This window comes from Phocoena sinus, chromosome 10 (genome assembly GCF_008692025.1).
Source record: "Phocoena sinus isolate mPhoSin1 chromosome 10, mPhoSin1.pri, whole genome shotgun sequence".
Classification (NCBI taxonomy): domain Eukaryota; kingdom Metazoa; phylum Chordata; class Mammalia; order Artiodactyla; family Phocoenidae; genus Phocoena; species Phocoena sinus.
Genome location: NC_045772.1, coordinates 36,533,816 through 36,558,510, shown reverse-complemented (window position 1 = coordinate 36,558,510; position 24,695 = coordinate 36,533,816). Strand labels below are relative to the sequence as shown.

At 35.0% G+C, this 24,695-nt stretch overlaps 1 protein-coding gene across 9 annotated transcripts in view; it reads left to right on the top strand.

The window, feature by feature from the left end:
- TMTC2 (transmembrane O-mannosyltransferase targeting cadherins 2) overlaps positions 1 to 24,695 on the top strand; it is an 847,045-nt gene that overhangs the window by 260,850 nt on the left and 561,500 nt on the right. For all 9 annotated transcript variants that reach the window (XR_004351770.1, XR_004351769.1, XR_004351771.1 and 6 more), the window contains 2 exons: positions 588 to 666; positions 20,522 to 20,643. Coding sequence is in view for 6 of the 9 variants with exons in the window: in XM_032645685.1 (XP_032501576.1) it covers positions 588 to 666; positions 20,522 to 20,643 (201 nt within the window). In the remaining 3 variants the exon portion in view is untranslated. The remainder of the gene's footprint in view (positions 1 to 587; positions 667 to 20,521; positions 20,644 to 24,695) is intronic.

Here is a 24,695-nt window from a genome sequence, read left to right as displayed (position 1 = left end):
TTGGGAGGTTGACCCAGTCCTGTGTTCCCTGTCTCTCTCACGAAGCCTGCCTGCATGGATTTCTTCTCTCCCATTCAGTATGGCTCCTCCCTCCTCAAATGACACCCACACACACTGTCTTAAACGATGTATTAAGACTGCAACGTGAGGGTGAAAATAGAATTTTAAAAATAATTGCATTTAATGATCTCAGTAGGTCTCAGTAGCTAGAAGATTCGTTAGCTGATATTTTATTTAGATCCTACTTGATCGTCTGACTTGAAGTACCTACAGATTTTAGATGACTGTGGGTGACTTCTGGTTATTTTATTGCATAATCTATGGGAACTGAAAAATTTATATTGAGAGAACAATGGTAACATTTGACTCCTTGTTAAACTGATTTTTATATGACCTTCTTCACGGACTGGGTTGAATATTTTTATTCATGAAATGGAGGCAGTATGATATCAAAGGACGGCTTAATTATTTTCCTCTAAATACCATTTAGAAAGAGCAATGGAAGATTTTAATTTCGGAAGGATGTTGTTATTTTGTTTTCAGTGACTAGCCCTGTACTTTAGCTCTTTTTCTGTTTTTTAAATTAGGATGCGCTTAGTGTATACAAGGAAGCAATTCAGAAAATGCCAAGGCAGTTTGCCCCACAGAGCTTGTACAACATGATGGGTAAGTAAAATAGTAATATTTTAATTGATATTTCAGGGACCTATGGAAAAATTGAAACCTGTAATTCTGTTAAATGGAATTCTAATAAATCATATTTTGTTAATCTTCACTAAAAAAACCCTGTTCACAATTGAGTGTCACATTCAAATTTTTACAAAGCGTACTTATTCTAAGAGAAATAAATGTGATTTTCAACGATTGGCTGGATCCCAGAGTTGTCCAGAAGGGGCTCAAAAACTGAAGTGGGTTTTGAGTGTTAGCTAGACCCTAGAGATTGAAAATGATGAATAAAGTACTTGTAGATTTTAATGAATTTATGAAATTTGTGATAATTTTTGACATGTTATTTTCTTAATCATAATGTCCTCCTCAAAAATAAACATTGCTATGATGTAAAGATTCATGGTTTTGATGCTTATAAAAAAATGTGAGCAACTGAGCCAACTTGTATGGTTTTCTCTGATAAAGGCTTGGATCTCAAGAGGTTTTTTTCAGGGTATTATTTTAGAGTAAAAACAATACTGTGAAGAGTGTAAATATCCTACTACAATTATTCCTTTTTCTACATTGAATAATTAGCTTAATTTTCTTATTAATCAGAAAGTATGTACACTAGGGCATTGATTTTTCTAGGTACAAGAGGTCAAGAACTAGAATTCCTAGTAAAATAATCTGCCTATTACCTGCAATTGATCTGTGGCAGCCTGATAGGAAATTGTTACCACAGCTATTTGATGGTGGACACACCTGAAAATTGCCTATTTAGTATGTGATTCTTGAAAAGAATCCCTAAAGTTTAAGATGTTCTGCTGATTGATTAACTCTGCTGTTTCCAGATAAGGGGTTACTTTTGTCCTCAAATCAAATATTTCTTTTTCTCCGAACAACAAATCGCAAACTCCGATTTTCCTTTTTCATTAAACTTGGTTAACTTGCTTAGTATTTCTAGGCCTTCCTCATGCATATAAACTAAATGTGACTACATGATCGCTGGGATTATTTTATGCTTTTATATTCTGTGATTTGAGACATTTGACAGTAGCTGTATGGCTCTGAGTACACATATAAAATCCCAAGTCCTCCCAAACTAGAAAATATATGCCTGGCAAGGACACTCACTTCTACTTTTTTTTAAATAACAGAAAATTTAGAAATAGTTTAGAGCTAGAACAAGGCACAGGTCAGTAAGTAGAAAAAAAAAAAAAGATTTGGGAGAGGTTTATATATTCATTCCTTGTCTCTGGGAATCCTGACGTTTAGCCTGGACAGCAGTAGGGTGATTTAACGCTCGTGTTAAAGAGGACACTGGAGTAGTTTTAGTTGCTATTTCTTTTTCTCTTTGGTTTAATTACTGAAAGGTAAAATCTAACTTCCTTAAATGTACTTTTGTCTTTACCCTCTTATGAATTAAAACCGCGCCTTTCGCTGTCTAACACTTTACCATCAATCTATCCACTCAGGTGAAATGTACATGTCCATAAAGTGTGTACCTAGATTTATCAGTTGAATTAACCTTCTGTGTTCGTGCTGGATGGTTATTCATTTCAAAATGAATATTGAAAGAACTGTGTTCTCTAGTTTTGTCTGACCAGGCACAGTGGTTTTAGTTTATAATTTTATTTTTAACGCTAATGCTTGGGAAGGACTTTTTCCCAATTTTCCTCAGTTATCAGAGAAGACACCTTTCTTTAAATTAGGAAAGGACTCAGATCCATGGCAGCAGACTGCATATGGCATCTTTATTGTTTACAGGAAGTGTGGTATTCACTATAGTTAATGATTTGAGAAAATTCATTCAATTATTTTAAGTAAATACATTTGATTGAAAATTCAGCTGGTGCCTTGAGATCTGTGTCTCATGTGGTTACACAGATGCTGAGCACACACAGGCAGCAAAAGATAAGTGTATCCCTGGGGTGATTGCTTAGTCCTTTGTCTTATTTTCCATTATAGAAGGAGTGAGCTGCTTTGCCCAGACTCTGCAAAGCCCTCTAACAATTTGCAAAGGGAGAATCCCAATATAATTTATAATTCCAGATTTCTGCCATAATTATAGTGGCTGCCTTCTGTTTAATTTTATGTGACGGTCTGTCAGCTGACTAGGTTTTGTAGTTTCAGTTGTTCACGAAACTGTAATTTTCTCCAAGAATGAGTTCACCTCCTAATCAAATGGGTGAAATCCTCTGAGTGTTGGCTTTAACTCCTAATACATTTTGATTAGCCTCCATTTGACAAGAAAAAAAAAATGGCCCAGGAGATAAGCTGCCCTATCAGTTCATCATTTTCATTAGCCTGTCAACATGTGCTGACGATCCTATCAAGTTTATCAACAGCCTTGAATGTGTTTTCTAATTCTCACATTTGCATATTATTGGTGCCCTTTAGGGATCAGTGATGGATTATAACGTCTGGCCAGATTTAGCCTGCAAGTATTCATTTTTCTCACGGCTCATTCATTTACCCCTTCAAGACCACTACCCCCAAGCACTTGCATGTATATCTGCAAACATTATTTATTTTCTTTTATTTGGAAGTTAGGAGACATAAAGGAATAGGTATGAAAAAATACAATTATATTTGAACGTTATTATTACTTTAATAACTCAATTCATTGCAGCTGCTTAAAAAAAAAACAAAAAACCAACACTCCAGCCCTTTGCATTTTCCCTTCCCATGAACATTTTATGAAAAACATATCACTCTATGCTGCATGCCAGTAGTTGACTTACCCTGAACATCGAATGAGCCTATTTTTCGCATTTGTGTATTAATAGAAAATAACAAGTTTGATTATCGATTATTACTTGCTTCCCAACTTAAATTTTTCTATATTTTATCATAAGACTTAGTTTTTTATTTATTTATTTATTTATTTATTTATTTTTTTTTTGCGGTATGCGGGCCTCTCACTGTTGTGGCCTCTCCCATTGCGGAGCACAGGCTCCGGACGCGCAGGCTCAGCGGCCATGGCGCACGGGCCCAGCAGCTCCGCGGCATGTGGGATCTTCCCGGACCGGGACACGAACCAGTGTCCCCTGCATCGGCAGGCGGACTCTCAACCACTGCGCCACCAGGGAAGCCCAAGACTTAGTTTTTATTGTGATAATTTATAAGTAAACTTAGAAGTCTGTTTAAAAATACATTCTCATTATTCTCTTTGATTTCATAGGATCAAGGTGATTGAGTAACAATAATTGAGGAGTATCATCCCATCCAAAATTAAGTGAATTTACGAGCATGTACGAATCATATTTTAAAAGACACTGTATATCACTTTTATAAACAAAAATTAAAGTTTCACCTAGGTGGCAGTTATAATTATTAAGGTATGAAAATACATGAAATGTTAAGAGGCCAAATCACACAATAACTGTTAAAATTGCTCCTAACCAGTTGTGGACCTCAGTTTCCTCTTGAGAGAATGGGTTGGATTCAGTGGAGATTCAGTATAGTCTGAAGTCAGTTAGCCCAGGTTCAAATTATGGCTCTGACACTTAACAGCTGAGCGACGCTGGGCAAATTACTTAACTGAAGCCTCAGTTTCCCCATCCATAATGTGCTTGTAATGGTAGTGTCAGTTTGAGGATTGAGTGAGATAATGAAGGTAAAGCACATTGGACCAAATGCCCAACCTAGTAAGTGTTTCGTAACATTTACCTTCCGTTGTAATCATTATCCTTTCTGTAGGCTTTAAACTCCAGAAGTCACTTCTTGTATTCTCTCTGGCAGTTCTTTCTGTATTTACCAATATAAATCTGATTTCTCTATAGATACAGTTTTGACGTACTGATGACCTTGGAGTCACCAACGGGGATTCTGTTTAGTTCTGTCCTGTCTAGAATTGCTGCATTTTCTCTCAAAGTCCATTTCCCCTTATGTCTCAACAACCACAGTCAAAATCCATCTTTTATCATTAACTGCATTAACCAAAAGTGAAACAGCATACTTAGTTAATGCCCAATTAATTTAATTCCATTAATAGAGTATTCCCTTTAAATTGAAATCGTCATGTTTAGGTTAGAGTTTCTTCTCCTTTTCCTGTCATGACATGTTTTTCCCCTAGACTTCGTCAAAATTATTCTTTATTCTGACACCTATTGTAGGCCTTTATTGAATCTCAATTTCTCCTCTTTTCTTCTCAAATTGTAAGTGATTTTTAGAATCATAGAATGTTAGAGATGGAAGATTCATATCTTTAAAATCCTCCTAACATAATCTTTTATTTTACAAGCTAGAAATTAACACTCAAAGAGTTAGGTTGATCTGAGCCTGAACCAAGATGGCAGAGTAGAAGAATGTGCTTTCACTCCCTCTTGCGAGAACACCAGAATCACAACTAGCTGCTGGACAGTCATCGACAGGAAGACACTGGAACTCACCAAAAAAGATACCCCACATCCAAAGACAAAGGAGAAGCCACAATGAGATAGAAGGAGAGGCACAATCACAGTAAAATCAAATCCCATAGCTGCTGGGTGGGTGACTCACAGACTGGAGAACACTTATACCACAGAAGTCCACCTGCTGGAGTGAAGGTTCTGAGCCGCACATCAGGCTTCCCAACCTGGGGGTCCAGCAATGAGGAGGAATTCCTAGAGAATGTGACTGTGGAGGCTAGCGGGATTTTATTGCAGGACTTTGACAGGACTGGGGGAAACGGGGACTCCACTCTTGGAGGGCACACACAAAGTAGTGTGTGCATCAGGACCCAAGGGAAGGAGCAGTGACCCCATAGGAAACTGAACCAGACCTACCTGCTAGTGTTGGAGGGTCTCCTGCAGAGGCAGGGTGTGGCTGTGGCTCACCATGGGGACAAGGACACTGGCAGCAGAAGTTCTGGGAAGTACTCCTTGGCGTGAGCCCTCCCAGAGTCTGCCATTAACCCCACCAGAGAGCCCAGGTAGGCTCCAGTGTTGGGTTGCCTCAGGCCAAACAACCAACAGGGAGGGAACCCAGCCCCACCCGTCAGCAGTCAAGTGGATTAAAGTCTTACTGAGCTCTGCCCACCAGAGCAACAGTCAGCTCTACCCACCACCAGTCCTTCCCATCAGGAAACCTTCACAAGCCTCTTAGATAGCCTCATCCACCAGAGGACAGACAGCAGAAGCAAGAAGAACTACAGTCCTGCAGCCTGTGGAACAAAAACCACATTCACAGAAAGATAGACAAGATGAAAAGGCAGAGGGCTATGTACCAGATGAAGGAACAAGATAAAACCCCAGAAAAACAACTAAATGAAGTGGAGATAGGCAACCTTCCAGAAAAAGAATTCAGAATAATGATAGTGAAGATGATCCAGGACCTCGGAAAAACAATGGAGGCAAAGATCGAGAAGATACAAGAAATGTTTAACAAAGACCTAGAAGAATTAAAGAACAAACAAACAGAGATGAACAATACAATAACTGAAATGAAAACTACACTAGAAGGAATCAATAGCAGAATAACTGAGGCAGAATAATGGATATGTAACCTGGAAGACAGAATGGTGGAATTCACAGCTGTGGAACAGAATAAAGATAAAAGAATGAAAAGAAATGAAGACAGCCTAAGAGACCTCTGGGACAACATTAAACTCAACAACATTTGCATTATAGAGGTCCCAGAAGGAGAAGAGAGAGAGAAAGGACCCAAGAAAATATTTGAAGAGATTATAGTCGAAAACTTCCCTAACGTGGGAAAGGAAATAGCCACCCAAGTCCAGGAAGCGCAGCGAGTCCCATACAGGATAAACCCATGGAGAAACATGCGAAGAAACACAGGAATCAAATTGGCAAAAATTAAAGACAACGAAAAATTCTTGAAAGCAGCAAGGGAAAAACGACAAATAACATACAAGGGAACTCCCATAAGGTTAACAGCTGATTTCTCAGCAGAAACTCTACAAGCCAGAAGGGAGTGGCATGATATACTTAAAGTGATGAAAGGGAAGAACATACAACCAAGATTACTCTACCGGCAAGGATCTCATTCAGATTCGATGGAGAAATCAAAAGCTTTACAGACAAGCAAAAGCTAAGAGAATTCAGCACCACCTAACCAGCTCTACAACAAATGCTAAAGGAACTTTACTAAGTGGGAGACACAGGAGAAGAAAAGGACCTACCAAGAGTTAGGTTGATCTGTTTAGGATTACACAGTTTGTGTTAGAACCAGAAGTGTAGTCTACTGATTTAAATTTAAATGCCTTTTGTATTCAGTCCTTCTGTATTGCCAAAACTGGCACATTCTTCACTATGTCAATATAGCTTATCTTTACCCATTTAAAAACCAGCATATATCTATGTGTAGATATAGATATATAGATATATGGATATAGATATCATTCCTCATCCAAATATATATTAAAAACCTTTTCATCACCTTTCAACACCTACAGAATTGTGGTTTCATTACAGATGCATGAAATGCAGGATATTAAAATTCTTTTAATGTAGGTTAATTTTTAACCACCCTCATTTTTTCTCTTCTTTCTCTGTAATTGTTTATTTCCCTTACTATGTATACTTAAGCATTGCTTTTGAATAATCCTAAGAGATTATGGGAAACTAAAATAGACTGTAGCTTTCAATTTTATCAGTTTGAGCCCTTCCAATCCCAAAGGTCATTTTAAGCCTATTTACTATTTAATATAAAATTACTTGGCTTTCTCAATGCAAAGTGATTGTTGGGTTTAATTATAATATATAAGCAATTTAGGCCATTTCATCTTGGTAATATATCTTGAGAACAAAAAGCCACGATGTATTCATGGAGTAGGAATCTAGAGTTACAGCCTTGGTGTTGCAGTCTGCAATCACTATGTTTAGAATAACCTCTGTGTGCAAAAAAAAAAAAAATCTTTAAGTCACAGGTCCTGAGTTGGCGGGTGTGTATAGTGGTGGTAGAATGAAATGGAAATAGTCCATATGGTTTCTGCTCTCATAGAACTTTGTAAGTGATTTCACAGTTGGTCTAGTGCTCTTTAGTATCTTTCCTTAATAAGTAAATGCCTATAAATGAAATGGATAATTGTATTACTCTAACCTCGAGAATATTTTGTTTATAACTTTGTAGGCCTACTATGTTGACTGGACCAAACAAACCAAAACAAACAAAACAAACAAAAATCTCAAGCTTTTTTTTTTTTGATGTGACACTAGTGTCACAATTTGCACATATATTTATATATCCTTGTTCTTTAAAAAATATGTGTCTATGGGTTACATGCTTTTATCTTAGGGAGAGGTTACATTCTTCCAGGGGAATTCCATGATAATGATCATTGCTATTTATTACCTCATTTGCCTTTATTTTGATCTTACCATTTGATTCTCTTATTTCTGATAATTCCTAGATCTTTTTTTATACACATCCCTGTTACTTATGAAATCCTAGCTCATTATTAGAAAATATATTTTCCTCCATCAGCCTGCAACTAACAAGTCTTTTACTTACATAGGTTTAAAATTGACAAGATGCTTTTTCCTCACTTTCTCTCATAAAAAAGGGCTCTTTTGACTTAATTTTCAGTTTTGTGAAAACGGCTCTTCAATTATGAGAGATTTCCCCAATTTCATTGAGCTAGTTAGAGAGAATGGTGAAAGAACCAATAAATAGGAGACACGGTGAATTTATTATAACAATTTTTAGAGTAAAGAGCTTGTCCAAATTTTAGAATTTGTGTTTTTGAGAAAGAAACTTGTGGAATGAAAAAGTTTTGTCATAAATGGCTACCAGGGACCTTTAGATTCCTTACGCTCATTTAAGTAAGAACTGACAAAGAAGATGTCAAATGTACCTCCTGACAACAAAACACAAAAATTCTCACTTGTAAATTTATCCTAACTCTACTCGAAGGATGTATACTCTATGCTGAATTCAGTTTAGTAGGTTGGCTGTCAGAGAAGTCTGCTTTTCTCTCAGCCTCTGTATGGTTGGTTTTTTAGTGCATAATTTCTTTTTGGTGGATTTTTCTAGTGTGCACACTTGCGTGTGTGTGTATGTGTTGACCTCACTTTGTTCCAGAATATATTTAGAATAGAAATATTCAGAGTAAATTTTTGATAGGTCAGTTACATGCTTAATGTTTTCTTCTATGACTGGTGGTTCTAAAGTGGATTGCTCAAGGCATTTAGCATGCTGACTGTGAAAGAAATGGTTTTTAACTGTGTGAGATTTGAACTTCACATCTTTCAAGTGTGGAAGCATTAACACTCCAGTAGTGTTAAGCTTTTTATACCACCTGCTTCCCCTATTTTGAGTTCTGGTGATTTTCCTATGATTGCTTCCTTTGGTGCTCTTGAAAATCTGTGTGTCAGCCCTTCAAATATGATACGACTGTATAACTGGATTAGCCATTGATCTGTGTACCTCTACAAGAATATTAACTTCTAATTTTTAAGATAAATCTTTTCACTGCATTTTCATGTTTGATTCGTCAGAAAGGACAAGACCAGGAGAAAGAAAGGATAAGACCAGGGCCAGGAGATTTTAGAAATTCATTTTGTAAGATATGGAGCCGATAAGATAAGGAAATATGAGCTTTGGGCTGTATATCAAAAAGAATAAATATATGAAATGTATGTACACAATTTGCTCCTAAAAGTTCATTTCTCATTATAAAACTGCAGTGGTTTATTTATTTTTTCTTTTTACCGTTCACGCTTGATATAAATTCTACATTATGTACTATGGTTACAGACATCAATTTGCTAGGCATTACATACACTACAAAGGCCAGCCTCCAGTTCAGCTGCATTAAATAGGTAATATATTTTGTTTAAAGTTTCAATTAAACCCAGGACCAGAAGATATATGGTCCCTATGGGGAGTTTGAACATTTTCATGCCAGTGCTGGGATTGCCTAAGGATCATGCTTAGGTCTAGATGTTGCTTGCTTTCCTGGAAATACGATATGAGACAGTTGATTATATTTCACTGCTATTAAAATCACATGAGCCCACCTGTTACATTAATTCATACTTTTGCCAGTTTAGTGGTAAAGGAAAAGATTGAGACTTAAAAACTTTATTTTTAAATTGAGTTATAAGGAAATGAATATATTCAAATTAATACCTAATTATATCCTTATTCTCTGATTCCCAAATAATTTCCATATGTTCTGCTTGAAAAATATGTTTTCTGAGGCTTCAATAGAAATAAACGAGAAAAAAAAGTGTATATTTTACTCTCTTATTGGGCACTATCCACGGAGTGAATCTTTTACTCAGAATAAATATGGGCTGGATTGTTCTCAGAAAATTAAAGTGATGCTATGTTATACTTGGAAAATTAACTAAATTTCATTCTTAAAAGATGCCAATTTTGATGACATTGAGATGAAATGGACATAATCATGAGGAAGAAGAAAATCTTGTATGAAGGATACAATCTTGAAAATCAATGTCAAGAAAACAATAAATTGTTGCACATATTTAGAATAGGCCAGTAATACAAATGAAGTTAAAAATTAAATACATTACTCATTGTACATACTTTGCTCTGTGTGTATTTATATCGGCTTTTCCTAATAGGTAGGGAAAAGTTGTTTCCTACATGAAAATCTTATTTAACTCCCGCATGAACTGTTACTTAGTTGTGATTTTATTTACACTGAGTGAAGCTATTGTCATATTCAAATTGAATAAAGCATTAAAATAGAACATGCAAAGTTTTGTTCCAGATTACAAGTCTTTTTTTTGCCAACATGTAAATTATGAGTATGGGGTTCTGTGAGCTGTTGTAGAATCTTATTTTTAAGTATTCATTAAAAATAGAATGAATTTTTAAATTTTTGATATATCTTAGTAATTAACATTAATATAAAAATTTATAATATAAAATATATTATTCATTACATATTATAGAGACATATTGCTTGATCCAGGAATACATATGAAATGTAATCCTAAGAAGATGTGTATAAAACTGAAAATGCTTTTATTATTCTATTCTGATGTCTTCCTGCAAATATTTATATCCTATTTCTCTGAATACTATTATTTTCATTAATTCTTTCCAAGCTAGTATAACATTTACTCATTCTTTTTTCTTTTTTCTGGTGTAAGCTTTGGGTTTTTCTAAACACAATTTAGAAATTCCTTGCATATATTTTTAGTATCCCCTAAATATTTCAGTTGTATTAAGCCGTTTTATTTTATTGCATTGTAATTCTCTTGACGACGGTATTATATTTTTTGGGAGCGGATCATCACCTCCAACATACACAGGGACACACAGACACACAGACACACACACACAGTCTCACTTTCTCTTTTTTTGGAAAATCTGAAGATTTTATGGGATTGTCTCCAACATTTGTTGATTGATTGCTCTTAGTGATTTATTTCCTTGAAAACATAAAGGAAATTGATTAGCCTAGAGAACTTCAGGATCCCCAGTTGCAAAAAGAGACATAGTAACATAGGCTCCTGGCTATTTTCCAAGTTAAATTTTGATGGTACATCAGATGTTTCCGGTATATAACACTAGGTATTAGGAACCTTTTTAACTTTCACTGAAGTTTAACCTCTTTCTTCATGATTTGTGTTTTTACTTAATGAAACACATTTTCATTTTTTTCCCCCTGCATTTCCTCTCTTTGCTTTAAAACTACCCTTTCTGGCTTCAAGGGTTTCCCCTTAAGTTTGGTGCTGTAAGGACTTGCTAAAGAATTACGTATTGAACCTTTTCATAACCCTCAGTTTAAGACTTGGATTATATTTCATTTATTTCCAATCACTCCACCCCAAAGGAAGAAGTTATAATTGTTAAAGTCTGTTGTCAGATACTAAGTAGCCTTCCTAATTTCTGTAATCATTTTAATTTTTGTCTTTGTCTTTGCCTGCTCTGTTCACTACCTCTTAAGGATTTCCAATCAGGACTAATATATCTAAGGTAACTGGACTCTGTCATCTTTATGATACCATAAGGCTGAGGAAGATATTAGGATGGAAATACAAAAGATTCACAAAATTTGACAGCCAATAGTTACAGCAAGTTTATGACATAAATAAATAAAGGCCAGACTCCCTAATGTTTCTATGTTAATGCTAATACCGTGAAGTAAAAAGTGAGAATTAAAATCACAGCAAGTTAAACTCTTGACATAATAGGCTCCTGATGTCATGTGGTTCTGTCCGACCTATAGATTCTAGAAAAAGAAGTTACTTGGAAATTTTTCTTCAGTGACATACTCGGCAAAAATGTAACATCTAAATTCAAGTTGATACATAATGTGATCAGTTATTTCTCAGATATTTATCAAGACTCTGTGGAGCCACTTCTGAACTTAGGTTGGAGGACAGATAAAGAGATGAAGTGTTTTCTCTCGGGCTCTACACATCTCATAGTCTAATTTAAGATCAGGAAGATTATAATTGGTGAGGTAAGTCCTATAGATACATTAAAAAGATGGGGGACAGACAGGAGTTGGAATAAATGAAGAATTGAGTATAATTTTAAATAGGAAAAGTCAATTTTGTAAAAACTGCCATCTTTAATTGATCCCTGGATTATATAATTCAATAGCAATAAACATCTCAAAAATTTATCAAAAACTTGACAAAATCATTCTAAAGTTTATCTGGTAGACTTAACAGGAAAACAGAACCAAGAAGGTTTAGAGAAGAATAATGGGTGAGACTTGCTGTACTTGATATTAAAATATTAGCATCAATAGAAGCTACAGTAATTAGAGCAGTGTTGTCCTGGCATAAAAACAGAAAATCTGCCTAGTAGGACAGAACGGAGACCCCAGAAACAGATCAAAATTTACTAAATCTTTATAGATAATAGATGTGGAATTAAATATGATTGAGGGAAGGGAGTTTTTATAAAAGCTGATCTGGGAGAATTGATTAAATGTTTGGAAACAATAAAATTAGATATCTGCCTCACACCATATGGTAAAATGTATTTCATGTAGAATAAGTAGTTAATTTTAATAACAAAGCTATATAAGTAGAAGAGAATATATGTCCCTATAATGGAGAATAATTTTGTGCAAAATAGATAGTGATTAAACTACAAAGGAAAAGTCAACTTGATTTGCATATGTAAAAATTAAAATAGTCTGAAATGAAAAGCTGTTACCATCTTTTGCCTATTATAGGGAAAAGATAAATGTCTTAATTAAAAATGGTTTAAAGCCATTAAACAGTGACCCACAATTTTTAAAAATTGCTGGTTAAAATTTTATTTAAAAAAATTTGTGAAAATATATGCATTTTCATTAGTTCAAGAATTCTATATATGTATTCTAAGATAATAAGATAAAAATTTTTTTAAAAAGGTAATTACAAAGAAGGATGATAATTGCTGAAGTAGGTGTAGTACCTGCAAAAAAATTGGGAGGGGAATTTGAATACACAAAAAATTGATCTTGAATGAGAAAATATAATTTTGGAAAATTTATCATACTTTTTAATATAGTTTTAAAATGCTAGAAGGAACCTAAATATTTAAAACTAGCAAAATATTTTACTTAAAATTGATTTTTTTCAAAATATAAAATAAATTCTGGAAAAACACCAAAACTTTACCAATCACTATGAGTGATGGGATTCATCTGATTTAATAAAATTATTATCTTTCAGATTTTCTACAATGAGTAGATATGTTAGTAATTAGATAATAAATATAAATATTAAAAAAATGAAAGGATTAATCAGGACTTGGGCTAGTCAATCTTGAGTAGATCATCTAGAAAATCCATGAATATGACAGTTCCTTTTTAAACTAACTAGGATATTGTCACTGGTTTATGAAATGACTGTAAATTCGTGGACAGTGATGAATCTACAAATGATTATATAATTTAGGGGATTAAGGAGTTATTTAGTCTTAGCCCTTCATTTTGTGGATGATAAACAAAGGTCTTGTCAAATAACCTGTTTGTCTATAACCATACAAAGTTTTAATGGAAAAGTAAGAATTAGAAACCCAGACATCTAATTACTCTTTTGGTATATAATTCATAATTCTGTGCTACATCATAATTATAAATAATTTCAACAGGTAGATGGACAAACCAAGTTAATCAATCAATTAATTAAAATGTGTTTATTTCATTTTAAAATTATGTGGCAAAATTAGTTCCTAAGGAAAGAATTAAAGTAACATATAAAAAAAAAATCATAAACTTGAAGATGGGTAAAGTGCTCATTAAAAGAAAAATGACCAGCATAGAAAAACACTACTTATAAAAACCATCCATATAAGACTTCCTGGTGGCACATTGGTTAAGAATCCGCCTGCCAATGCAGGGGACACGGCTTCAAGCCCTGGTCCAGGAAGATCCCACATGCCGCGGAGCAGCTAAGCCTGTGCGCCACAACTACTGAAGCCCACGCGCCTAGAGCCCGTGCTCTGCAACAAGAGAAGCCACCACAGTGAGAAGACCGCGCACCACAACGAAGAGTAGACCCCGCTCACCGCAACTAGAGAAAGCCCGCGCACAGCAACGAAGACCCAATGCAGCCAAAATAAAGAAAACAAAATAAACCTGATATCTTAAATGGAATAGAAGCATTTCTTGAAAATGGAATGATTACGTTAGTGACCAGCCAAGTCCTTAAGCTGGGAGAGCTTAGAAATTAGACAGATTACCATAGAATGCCCGACCTTCAGACAAAGTATCCTAAAACACTTGCAATATTGACAATCAGATGCTTTCACCATATCAGCAGCAGAAAGCCTGCTAGAAATCATGTAGGGCTATTTTCTGAATGCTCCTATTCTTTACAGGCCAGAAAAACGCTATAACCTACGTGAGCCCTTTTACAAAGTTAGCATTTCTCCCCAGTGTGCTGGTGTCACTGTATTTTACAACCATTCTTCTGAAACTTTTAGAACTTCTCAACTTATAGCTAGGCACATGCAATTCAGTGTTGTTCACACCTTTTGCACTCATGTTCCATTGTTCACTGTGATTTTGCTCATAACCACTTACCATCTGTTTTATTATTTACTTGATAATTTTCTTCATTCTAAAACATATCTATGAAATCACATTTTTAAACACAGATTAAATGTAATTTATGAGTACTAAATTAAAAAAAATTTTTTGTTTCACGTGTACCTAAAAATCAAACTTTGGAAAATACTGATAAATATATTTCTCTCAGAAGATTGTAAGTACCATGAAGGCAGGAATGAATGATACCTCATTAGCCTTTAGGTTTACCATCATATGCATTATCCATGTTGGCTAACCTAAATTGATATGCAAGATATGCATTTAAGAATTTTTTTTTTTTTTTTTTTTTTTTTGCCTGAGACATGTGGCATGCGGGATCTTAGTTCCCTGACCAGGGATCGAACCTCTGCCCCCTGCATTGGGAGCGTGGAGTCTTAACCACTGGACCACCAGGGAAGTCCCTATTTAAGCATTTTTAAAAAGAGATTTAACAATTACTGTAAGAATTGAGAAAGGGGTGATTACTTTTGGTACACGTGGTCAAAAAAATTTTAAGTTGGGGAGGAGGGATAGATTGGGAGTTTGGGATTGACATGTACACATTGCTTTATTTAAAATAGATAACCAACAAGGACCTACTGTATAGCACAGGGAACTCTGCGCAATATTCTGTAATAACCTAAATGGGAAAAGAATTCAAAAAAGAATAGATATATGTATAACTGAATCACTTTGCTGTACACAACATTGTTAATCAACTATACTCCAATATCAAATTAAAATTAGGGCTTCCCTGGTGGCGCAGTGGTTGAGAGTATGCCTGCCGATGCAGGGGACACAGGTTCGTGCCCCAGTCCGGGAAGATCCCACATGCCGCGGAGCGGCTGGGCCCGTGAGCCATGGCCGCTGAGCCTGTGCGTCCAGAGCCTGTGCTCCGCAACGGGAGAGGCCACAACAGTGAGAGGCCCGCGTACCGCAAAAAAAATAAAAAAATTTTAAAAAATAGGGAATTTGGAGGGTGGAGGAATTGCATAAGGTGGTCAAAAGATACAAACTTCCAGTTATAAGACAAAGACGTACTAGGGATGTAATGTACAACATGATGACTGTAGTTTACACTGCTATATGATGTATTTGATTAGGGAGTACATCCTCAAAGTTCTCATAACAGGGAAAAAAGCATTATTTTGTATCCATCTGACATGATGGGTATTAACTAACCTTACTGTGGTAATCATTTCACAATATATATGTCAAGTCATAATGCTGTACACCTTAAACTTTTACAGTGCTGTATGCCACTTATATATCTAAATGAAGCTGAAAAAAAATAGGGAATCTAAACTGAATCTTAACATAGAACTATATTCTCTTGAGCAAGGACAGGAGAAACAAAAGGTAACACTAGCAGATAGGGGTAGTATGTACCCCTACATGCTCTATTCTTTATCTGGTAGCTGGAGCTGTCCAGTAACTTGAAACATGAAAATTAGTGAGATCTGGACTCTTACATCATCATTAATCCAGCTTTCTTTCCTTTAAGGAGTTAGTCTTTGCCTGGATTATTTAGATTCACGGCTTTTTAGGGAGGAAGAGTGACATTATTTGTTCTACATCTGAAACTGGTTTATATCTGCCTGAAGCCAGCCTGGAGACATCGAAATCCCTTTTGTCTGTGAGTGAATTGGAAATAAATCTGGGTGATGAACCTGATCACTACATCATCACCCTGCAGATCTTTGAATTCTTACGAAAGTACCTCTATTATGTCATTTTTGTGTGTGTGTATGTAGGGTGAGAAAGAAAAATAGTCATCATTGCTTCTTTCCTCCTGGGTAGTATAAACATTTTTTTTCTATTATTGTAAGTTAAGAAGAATTATAGTACCAGAGAAGATGACTTAACCCTCCTCCTTCTACCCCATTCCCGATCAAGTATCTTCATTCCCTTTCTTATTGAATTTACTGAACTTTCTTTTCCTGTGGCCATTTCCTTAATGGAATGTTTATGATTTTAATATTTTAATCAAGCTTGAAGGATTACATGTATACCATTCTCTCCTAACTGGATCCACTGATGTCACTTTTTGCAGTTATTTTATCCCTTCTCTAATTATTTTTTTATAGTATTTGGACAGAGTGGAATAGTAGAAAGAAAAAGAGAGAATTCAATCTGAATCCTGAACCTGTCATTTGCTTGTTTTTGAACACTGAGCAAGTTGGTTAAGCTCAATAACCCATAGTCACTTCGTTTGTAAGATGAGACCAATACTAATTAGAGTGTAGGAATAATGTAAAAAGTATAAAGATAATGGGGGGGGGGGGTGTGGGATGGAGGCCCGAGAGAGGGGATATATGTATACATATAGCCGATTCACTTCATTGTACAGCAGAAACTAACACAACACTGTTAAGCAACTATACTCCAAAATATATATATATATAATACTTTAGTAGGTATTCAATAAGTAATAAACTTTATATAGTAGGTAGCTTGATGCATTGGCAAAAAGTATGGGCTTTCGAGGCATTCACACCTTTTAAGATAGGATTGTTAACTGTTCAAGTGACTTATTATTCCTGTACCTTCCTCCACATTCACAAATGAGTGGTCTAACCCCTTGTATGAATTAGAAATGAGAAACATGAGCCTCCTACCTTGGCAGTGCCAGGTAAATAGCAAGTACTTGGGCTTGTATTGTTTGTTGCCTGAATCTTTATTGAGTTGCCTTTTAAACACATTTAAATTCATCCATGATCATTTTGTTGCATTTTAGGTTTTGCATCTTGATTTTATTACCACTTTTATGGGCTGTTTTGTGTTAAGGTTAACCTTAGGACTAAAGTACATCTTATATGCTACGTATTTCCATCTTAATAATTGAATATAGTATGAGGCAGAAACGTTTTTAAAGGTCAACCATGGATTATTATTGCTCTTCCTTATTCCTTTAATTCAATAGAGAAGCCCAAGGCAAAGTGAAATGAACTTGATGGCCAGCGTATCATAAGCTAGAAAACAATTTTCCGTGAGTGAGGCAGAGTATAATTTTCACCTGAGCTGGAGACTTGGAAAGTTTGTGATTGTTCACTACCAACAGGTTAACAATGCACTGAGGTCAGGTCGTCCTGGGTTTGAATTGCAGTTTTACCACGTTCTGCATTTAGTCACAAAGTGTTTGATTTAGCCACTGTGCTTTTCAATTTTCTTATCTGTAAAATCCAGGTAATTAAGGATGTTCCGTAATTTAAAAAATGAGATACATAAGCAACTAATGTAGAGATTGAAAATATGTTTCATCTCATAAACCTAATTTGAAAAGTTAGTTAGTACTGCCTGAATGAGGGTGATGCATTAAGGCCCCTTGTGGGGCTAAGTGAGAAAACATTCTGTGTGCCCAAAGGTATAGAGTGAGAGGAGTGGCTGCATGTAAGTCAGACATTTGCTCCCTATAGCTTGCTACCCTATTTTGTAATAAACATTCAATGAATGTTATTGTCAATGTTATTACTGAGATGCACTGAATGGTTACATGAAGTTTTTCTGAGTTGTAATGAATAGTACCTAAGTAAGCTAGTTATTTACATTTTTCATATAGTTGCCAAGATGCATTATGGCATTATATTTCTTATTTGTGGTCCTTTGGTATTTCCCCACCTCACAAGCTTTACAACTTAATAAGTTGCTTATGAGTTCTTACTGAACAAAATAGTTCAACCTAAGTAGTTAGCAAATTAATAATATTTCATTTCAAAATGGGTTTTAATCATGATAGATTTCTGACTTGGAAAAAAATAGTTTACTTTCTGAAATGATTTTTAAAAAATCAGACACTTAAATATAAAGATATGAATCTCGAAAGCACTCTGGAATTGGGGTTCTCCTGCACTCTCTTTCTGTACAGGTAGCTTACCTGTTACTATTCTACAAGTTAGTTGAATTTTTAATAAATGAAAAGTAGAGGCCATATTAAATGCAATGATTGTAGAACTTCTAAAAAGTGATCTGTGAGCACTTGAAGACCCAAAGTAGAATTTCAGGTCAATTCCAAACAGAACCTATAATGCAGACCCATCTTTCAGCTCTAACTCTGAAATTAGTATGTGTTTTCTTCTGGCTTTAGAATCCCTTTTAGAGATAAATAGTTGGATTTGGTTTATCATTAATTGTTTTACAATTTTTAATATTCAGGATTGTGCATCTTTTCTGTTATATAAATCATATCTAGTATCGTTTTAGTATGAAGAAGTGGTTCACTCTCCCTAAGGAAAATTACTATTTGTTTTGTTTGGAAATATTTATTAGTTCAACATGCCAAAAAGAAAATTTATGACATTGTTTCACTTATTAGGAGATATTATAATTAAAAAATATAATTATCGCAGAAACATGTAAAAAAATTTTTAAATCCATGCCTAATCCTACCACTCTAACAACTATGAATATTTTGTATATTTTATTCTAGTTTTTGGTCTTTGCTTCAGGATTTCTTGCATCTCACCCTGAGCATTTGATTAAATCTAACCAAATTCTTCTTAAATGCGAACACATTTTAAGCTTTAGGAAAAAAAATATTTTTTTGAACTATCATTTTTATGATAATATAGTTTAGTGACTTTTCTCAGAACTAGAAGCACATAGATGTGTGTGAGTGGTACCTACATTTTTATGCATGTTACATATAATTTGTCACCAATATTTTTACTAACCGGTCAAGCAAAGGGCACTCAAAAGGTCAGGAGACGCAAATCAATTCAATTCATCAGACATATTTCTATTGACAGTGCTGTGCTAATGCAAAAAGAATTTGATTAAAATAAAAGGAAGCTAGCTCTTCCTTTGAAGCAAAGATGTACAACCAGTGTGGGTAACACATTTAGGAAAAGCCTCTGATTATTCCTCTAGATGGAAAAAGCCATCATAATTATGATTAGTTAAGCTATAAAAGTCTGCTTGAAAAATAATGCAGGTCACAAGTCTGTTGCCTGGTCTCAGAAATTAAGTAGCTTCAACATTTGCAGTGTTTATTATAACTATAATATTTAACTTAAATACACAAATCATCTTAAAATATACTTTTACCATCAGGTGAATATTCTTCCATACTATGAGCATAGAAGGGAGAGGGGGATGATAATAAGCGGGCAACTGATACACTTTTGGCTTCATTTCCAATTTTTTTCTCTTGCTTGGCTGTTAGTGAAATGCTGTTTGGTGGGCAAAGTTTGTGTAATTTGAAAGTAACAGCTGATGGCTGAAAGGCCTTACACTAACTTTGCACATGGTGATGGGCGTGCTAAATAACTGTCATATATTCGCTGGATTTTCCAAAGGAAACTGGTAAATTTTATTTACTCATTAAAATACAAAATGCAAATAATTTCTGAAAAAAACTAAAATCTAGCACCAATGCTTAAACCCAAATATTTTTAGCTCCTTCATTTAATCTTACTTTTCTCAACAAGGTTGTCAACCTTAGAGGGTAGGACCTTGAACTTCTGTTGTCTAGGTCCTGCATAATACTCTCCAATTAGTAGTTATTCTGTAAATACTTGAGTGTCTGAAGGAATGAATGAATGTGAATAAAAAAGAACAAATGATTGTACATAAGAAAGACCCAACCTTAAAAATAAAAAAAGAAATGATGACAAAGCACATATTCTTGGGAGTTAGATGTTTCTAAGTTAAAAAAAAAAAAATCAAAAAAAAAGTCAAACCTTTATCATGTACTACATTTTTGACTTGTAGGCATTTCACTTAATTTCTCCAAACACAAGTTTTCTCATCTGTGAAATAGACATGATGGTGACTTTTGGGGAATCAAATGAGGTAACGGATGAGAGTACTTGCCACAGAATCTGAAACTGTGTGGAATATAAACAGGATGATGTGATCTGTTGCAAATGTTCTTGGAAAGCTGTATCCTCATACTGATTTTCATGATTCTCTTGCCAGGTGAAGCATACATGCGACTAAGCAAGCTCCCTGAAGCAGAGCATTGGTATATGGAATCACTGAGATCCAAGACCGACCACATCCCTGCTCATCTCACCTATGGGAAACTGCTTGCTCTAACAGTGAGTAACTCCCTTTCTCACCCTTTAGAAACTGGTTCTGCCTGTGCAGACTGAGGCAGATAGGGTTTGAGGTACTGGTTCCTGGCCAGTTAACCCAGATTGTTAGGATTTAATGATGATAATACTAAGTTAGAACTCTGTACAGAAAAATATAGAAAAATGCATTCCTTTGGCTATGGGGTTTGCCACAGATAAAATATGATATGTATCCTTGATGTAACTTAATTGAAATGTATAAATGGAGAACTCCAAATGTGTGATTATATAATGAACTTGTCAAAATAACAATATTTGTATAACGACTATGTTCTCCAAGCCAGTGTTAACCCCAGATTGGCTATAATGTGGAATTAAGTCTGATTCTTTCCAAAAAGCCAGCATTATATAAGATAACTGCGTGTGTGTCCATCACTGTCACCTAGAATTCCTACTAATTGGAAATCATTCTGTAAGAGAAGTGGAGCCATCATTTGGCCACCCACTATGTGACAAGCTCTCTTGGCCACGTTTCTGTGAAAGTGGTATTATTCGAAGCATAAGAAATTGTTGATATTCTACCTTTGTGATTTACAAAAACTGTAATTTTATGTGCCTCAAAGCAATGTTAATGTTTTTATTTTATACAATCAGGGATTGTTCAAAATATTTAAGTAACTTTTCACCCAGCTAATAAATGGTACAACTAGCCTCAATCCTAATATGAATTTCTTATCTGTGTTATTTTAGTTATATCCCTTAATCTCTCTCCAATATTACTAAAAATAAATGAACACTAGCAAAACGTAGAGCAAATGGTCAGGAAAGTGATTGCTAAGTGAATTCCTAGAAGCGTGTCTTATAATTATTTTAAAATAATAACATTTTTATTTCCCACAGAAGATGATAAGCTAAACACTTAAAAGTATTATGTATCCATTCTAAGATACCACTAAAATGTTACTAAAGAGATTATATAGGCAGACTAAGTAACCAGAAAACATCCCACTAAAAAATATCTAGATATGCCTAATGAACTACAACAGATATGCTCTTAATGCATGGCTGAGCTCAAGGTGTAGAAAGAGAATTTCCCAGGGATGGAAAGGAAGCAATAACTAAACACCGGAACAGTAAACAGTAGGCTGTTCCTACAGCTGATTTGGGATAGTTTACCAGTTGCAACAACCCATGGGAAGGAGCTTACTGTTTGTTTTCCTTCTTGTTGGAATAAGAGACAAAACCTTGGACCAACAGAAAGCCAGGAATTAGATGCCTAAATAAAGCAGGAAAGTTCATATCCTCAGTGAAAGGATAATGTAGAAAAAGTTCACATACTGATACAAGAGGGCAGCGTGAAAGTTTGTCTGTCTCAGCATGGAATCTGAAATCTTTGCAGAGAATTTGTCACTATCATCCTCCCTTTACCAGGCTTTGGGTTTTCGAATTTACTTTGCTTGAATGATCAGGGAATTCCTAGGCCAAGAAATTAAAGTCAGTCCACTAAAATCTCTAGCTGAAGACGTTACTGAAGGTGTCCTCTGAAAGAACACAGTTAAATCTAGAAGGAGTTACTAAGTGGGGAGCAAAAAGACTGGTGAACAAAGAAATGGTGATTATGCGGGTAAATCAGAATAAACTTTTACTCAATAAAACTATTGAGAAGGAATAACCTCACAGGAACAATCAGAATGGGAGGGGAGATGAAATTTAAGCTGATTTTTGGAAGTCAGAAAGTAGAAAGAGGTATTACAACTGATTCGTCAGAACAGAGTAAACCATCATCTAAAGGGAGTTTGGAACGGGATAACAATGAGAAGAAAGCTGGAGAGACTCAAGATGTGGCGGCAGCTGGCATAGAAGAGAGTGAGTTAAGGAGTATAAAATAGGGTAATCAGTTCTAACTTACATATGTGGCAGTCAAGTTTCTCCCCATGTGCACAGTGCTAGCCAGCAGGCACTCACCTCCAAGTGGGGAAGAGATGCTCACAGTGGTGGAGCAGTTGGGTGAGAGAGCTCCATGACTCAGGAACAGCTTGCCCAGTCAAAGGTGGAATGCAGACGGGACTGAAAAGAGGATTGACTGAATGTTTTCCAGTGGAGTACTCAGATTGTCAGTACCGCTCCCCTGCCACCCACAGAACACAAGCTACACAGAGTTCATTACCCCTCAGCAACGCATATACACACACCTCCTCTCCCAAGAAATGGTTGCATTTTTATGTGGAGAAACTGAATCACTGTAGGGAAAAGATTTCCATATACCTACCTTTGGAGGTCCCTGAAAATGAGTAGCTCCCAAACCAGACAAACAAGTGACTCCAGTCTAGAAAGCATACTTATGCCTAAGGAGTTCATTCAGCTTTTATTACTTTTAAATAACAATGGGCAACCAAGGACCATCAGTCATATTAGGAAAGCCTCAAATGTAAAAGATTGGAACTGAAACAAATGATTAGCAAAAGGAAACTGAAGGAAACAAAAGAAAAAAAAATCCTTAGAGATGGTAATATAGCATTTTGCGAAGTGCAGGATGCCATAAAAAATAAATAATGAAAAAACAAGAAAGAGCTTTTAGAAGTTAAAAAAAAATGATGGCAAAACAATTTTCATTTGAAGTATAAGAAAATAAAGGTGAGTAAATGTTTTCATACCTAAACATAAAGATGAAGAAAAAATATATGAAAGAAGAAATTATGAAATAAATTAATATGGGGGCCCCAAAAAAGAAAGAACAGAGTAAGGGAAAGAACATTACTTAGAATTGGAGGGTATAAGTTGCCGTTTTGGCCATCTATAGGATCATAATATGTCTAGTTTAATCAGTTAGAAAAAAATTATTTTATCTTATGAAAACCTGTTCTATTTCCTATTCTGATAGGCTGATAATTCACACAGCTCCATATAAAAATGGAATTCATATATAACTTGGGCCTCAACTACTGTATTTGAGATGACCTTATAGAATTCAAATGGAAACATTTTTAATTAGATTGAGAAATGGCCACCTTCAAAGAATCTAAAAATTTCAAATGCCTGATTTACCTCCCTGCCAAAAAAATCATTTAGAAAAAAAAAACCGAATGCTTAAATGTACTTAATTCTGAATATACCTAGATTGTGACACTAGTTTGGATATAGAAACTACGTGTCTTTTAAAATTTTTTTTCCTTCTTCTTTACACGCCTGAATTATTTAAGTTTCCTGTACCAAAAATATGGTTTTCCAGGCTGCTTTATTTTTCAGAAGGTATTTTTAAAAACAAGATTTAACAGTTTTAATTTACTGAAACATATGGAAGGAAGGGAAGGAAAGACATGTATTACAATCAAATTTTAATCCCTCCCCCCCCAATCAAGAGAACTTTCATAGTTTCCGACTTGCTGATTAGATGAAATACAAATCCTATTATGGAATGGCTTAAACTCAAAGTGCCAAAAACTCCACAACCATCCTTAACAGTCTCTTTTTGAATTATGAGATTTGGCAAATTTCTGATCCCAGTGGATTGCTTTTGTCTAATTTTGGGTTTCTTGGCCTGATAATATGCCATTGACTTAACATGGAATTGGCAAGGTAGAAAATGCCACACATTTGACTTCTGAACGCTTTAAATATAAAATATTATAAAATGGAATTGGCTGTTACTCTCAAGGTAAGAAGAATAGAAATGGAATTGTGTTTTTACTGTTCCATCAAAACTGACCAAAGGCAAAATATGTAAAACTGACATGCAACAAAATTAGACTTAGACTATAGAGTAGGACTTCATATAAAGAATTATATTTTTCTGAGACAAATTAGACAAAAAATTAATTATTGGTGCTTTTATTATAGCCAGTGGAATGATTCACTCAAAGCATTTTTGTACGAAATTTTCTTTAAGAATTTGTAGTATTTATAGTATTTAGAAAACTTCAAAAAGATTTGGAATTTCCCAGAATGCTCTGACAAATTCCATAGATCAAATCCTTTTTTATTTCTTTGGCAAAAATGTCCCTTTCCTCTCTCTACCTGTTCAAATTTTATTTCCTCTGTGAAGTCTTGCCTGAGTCTTTCAAGCAATTATTTTTTTC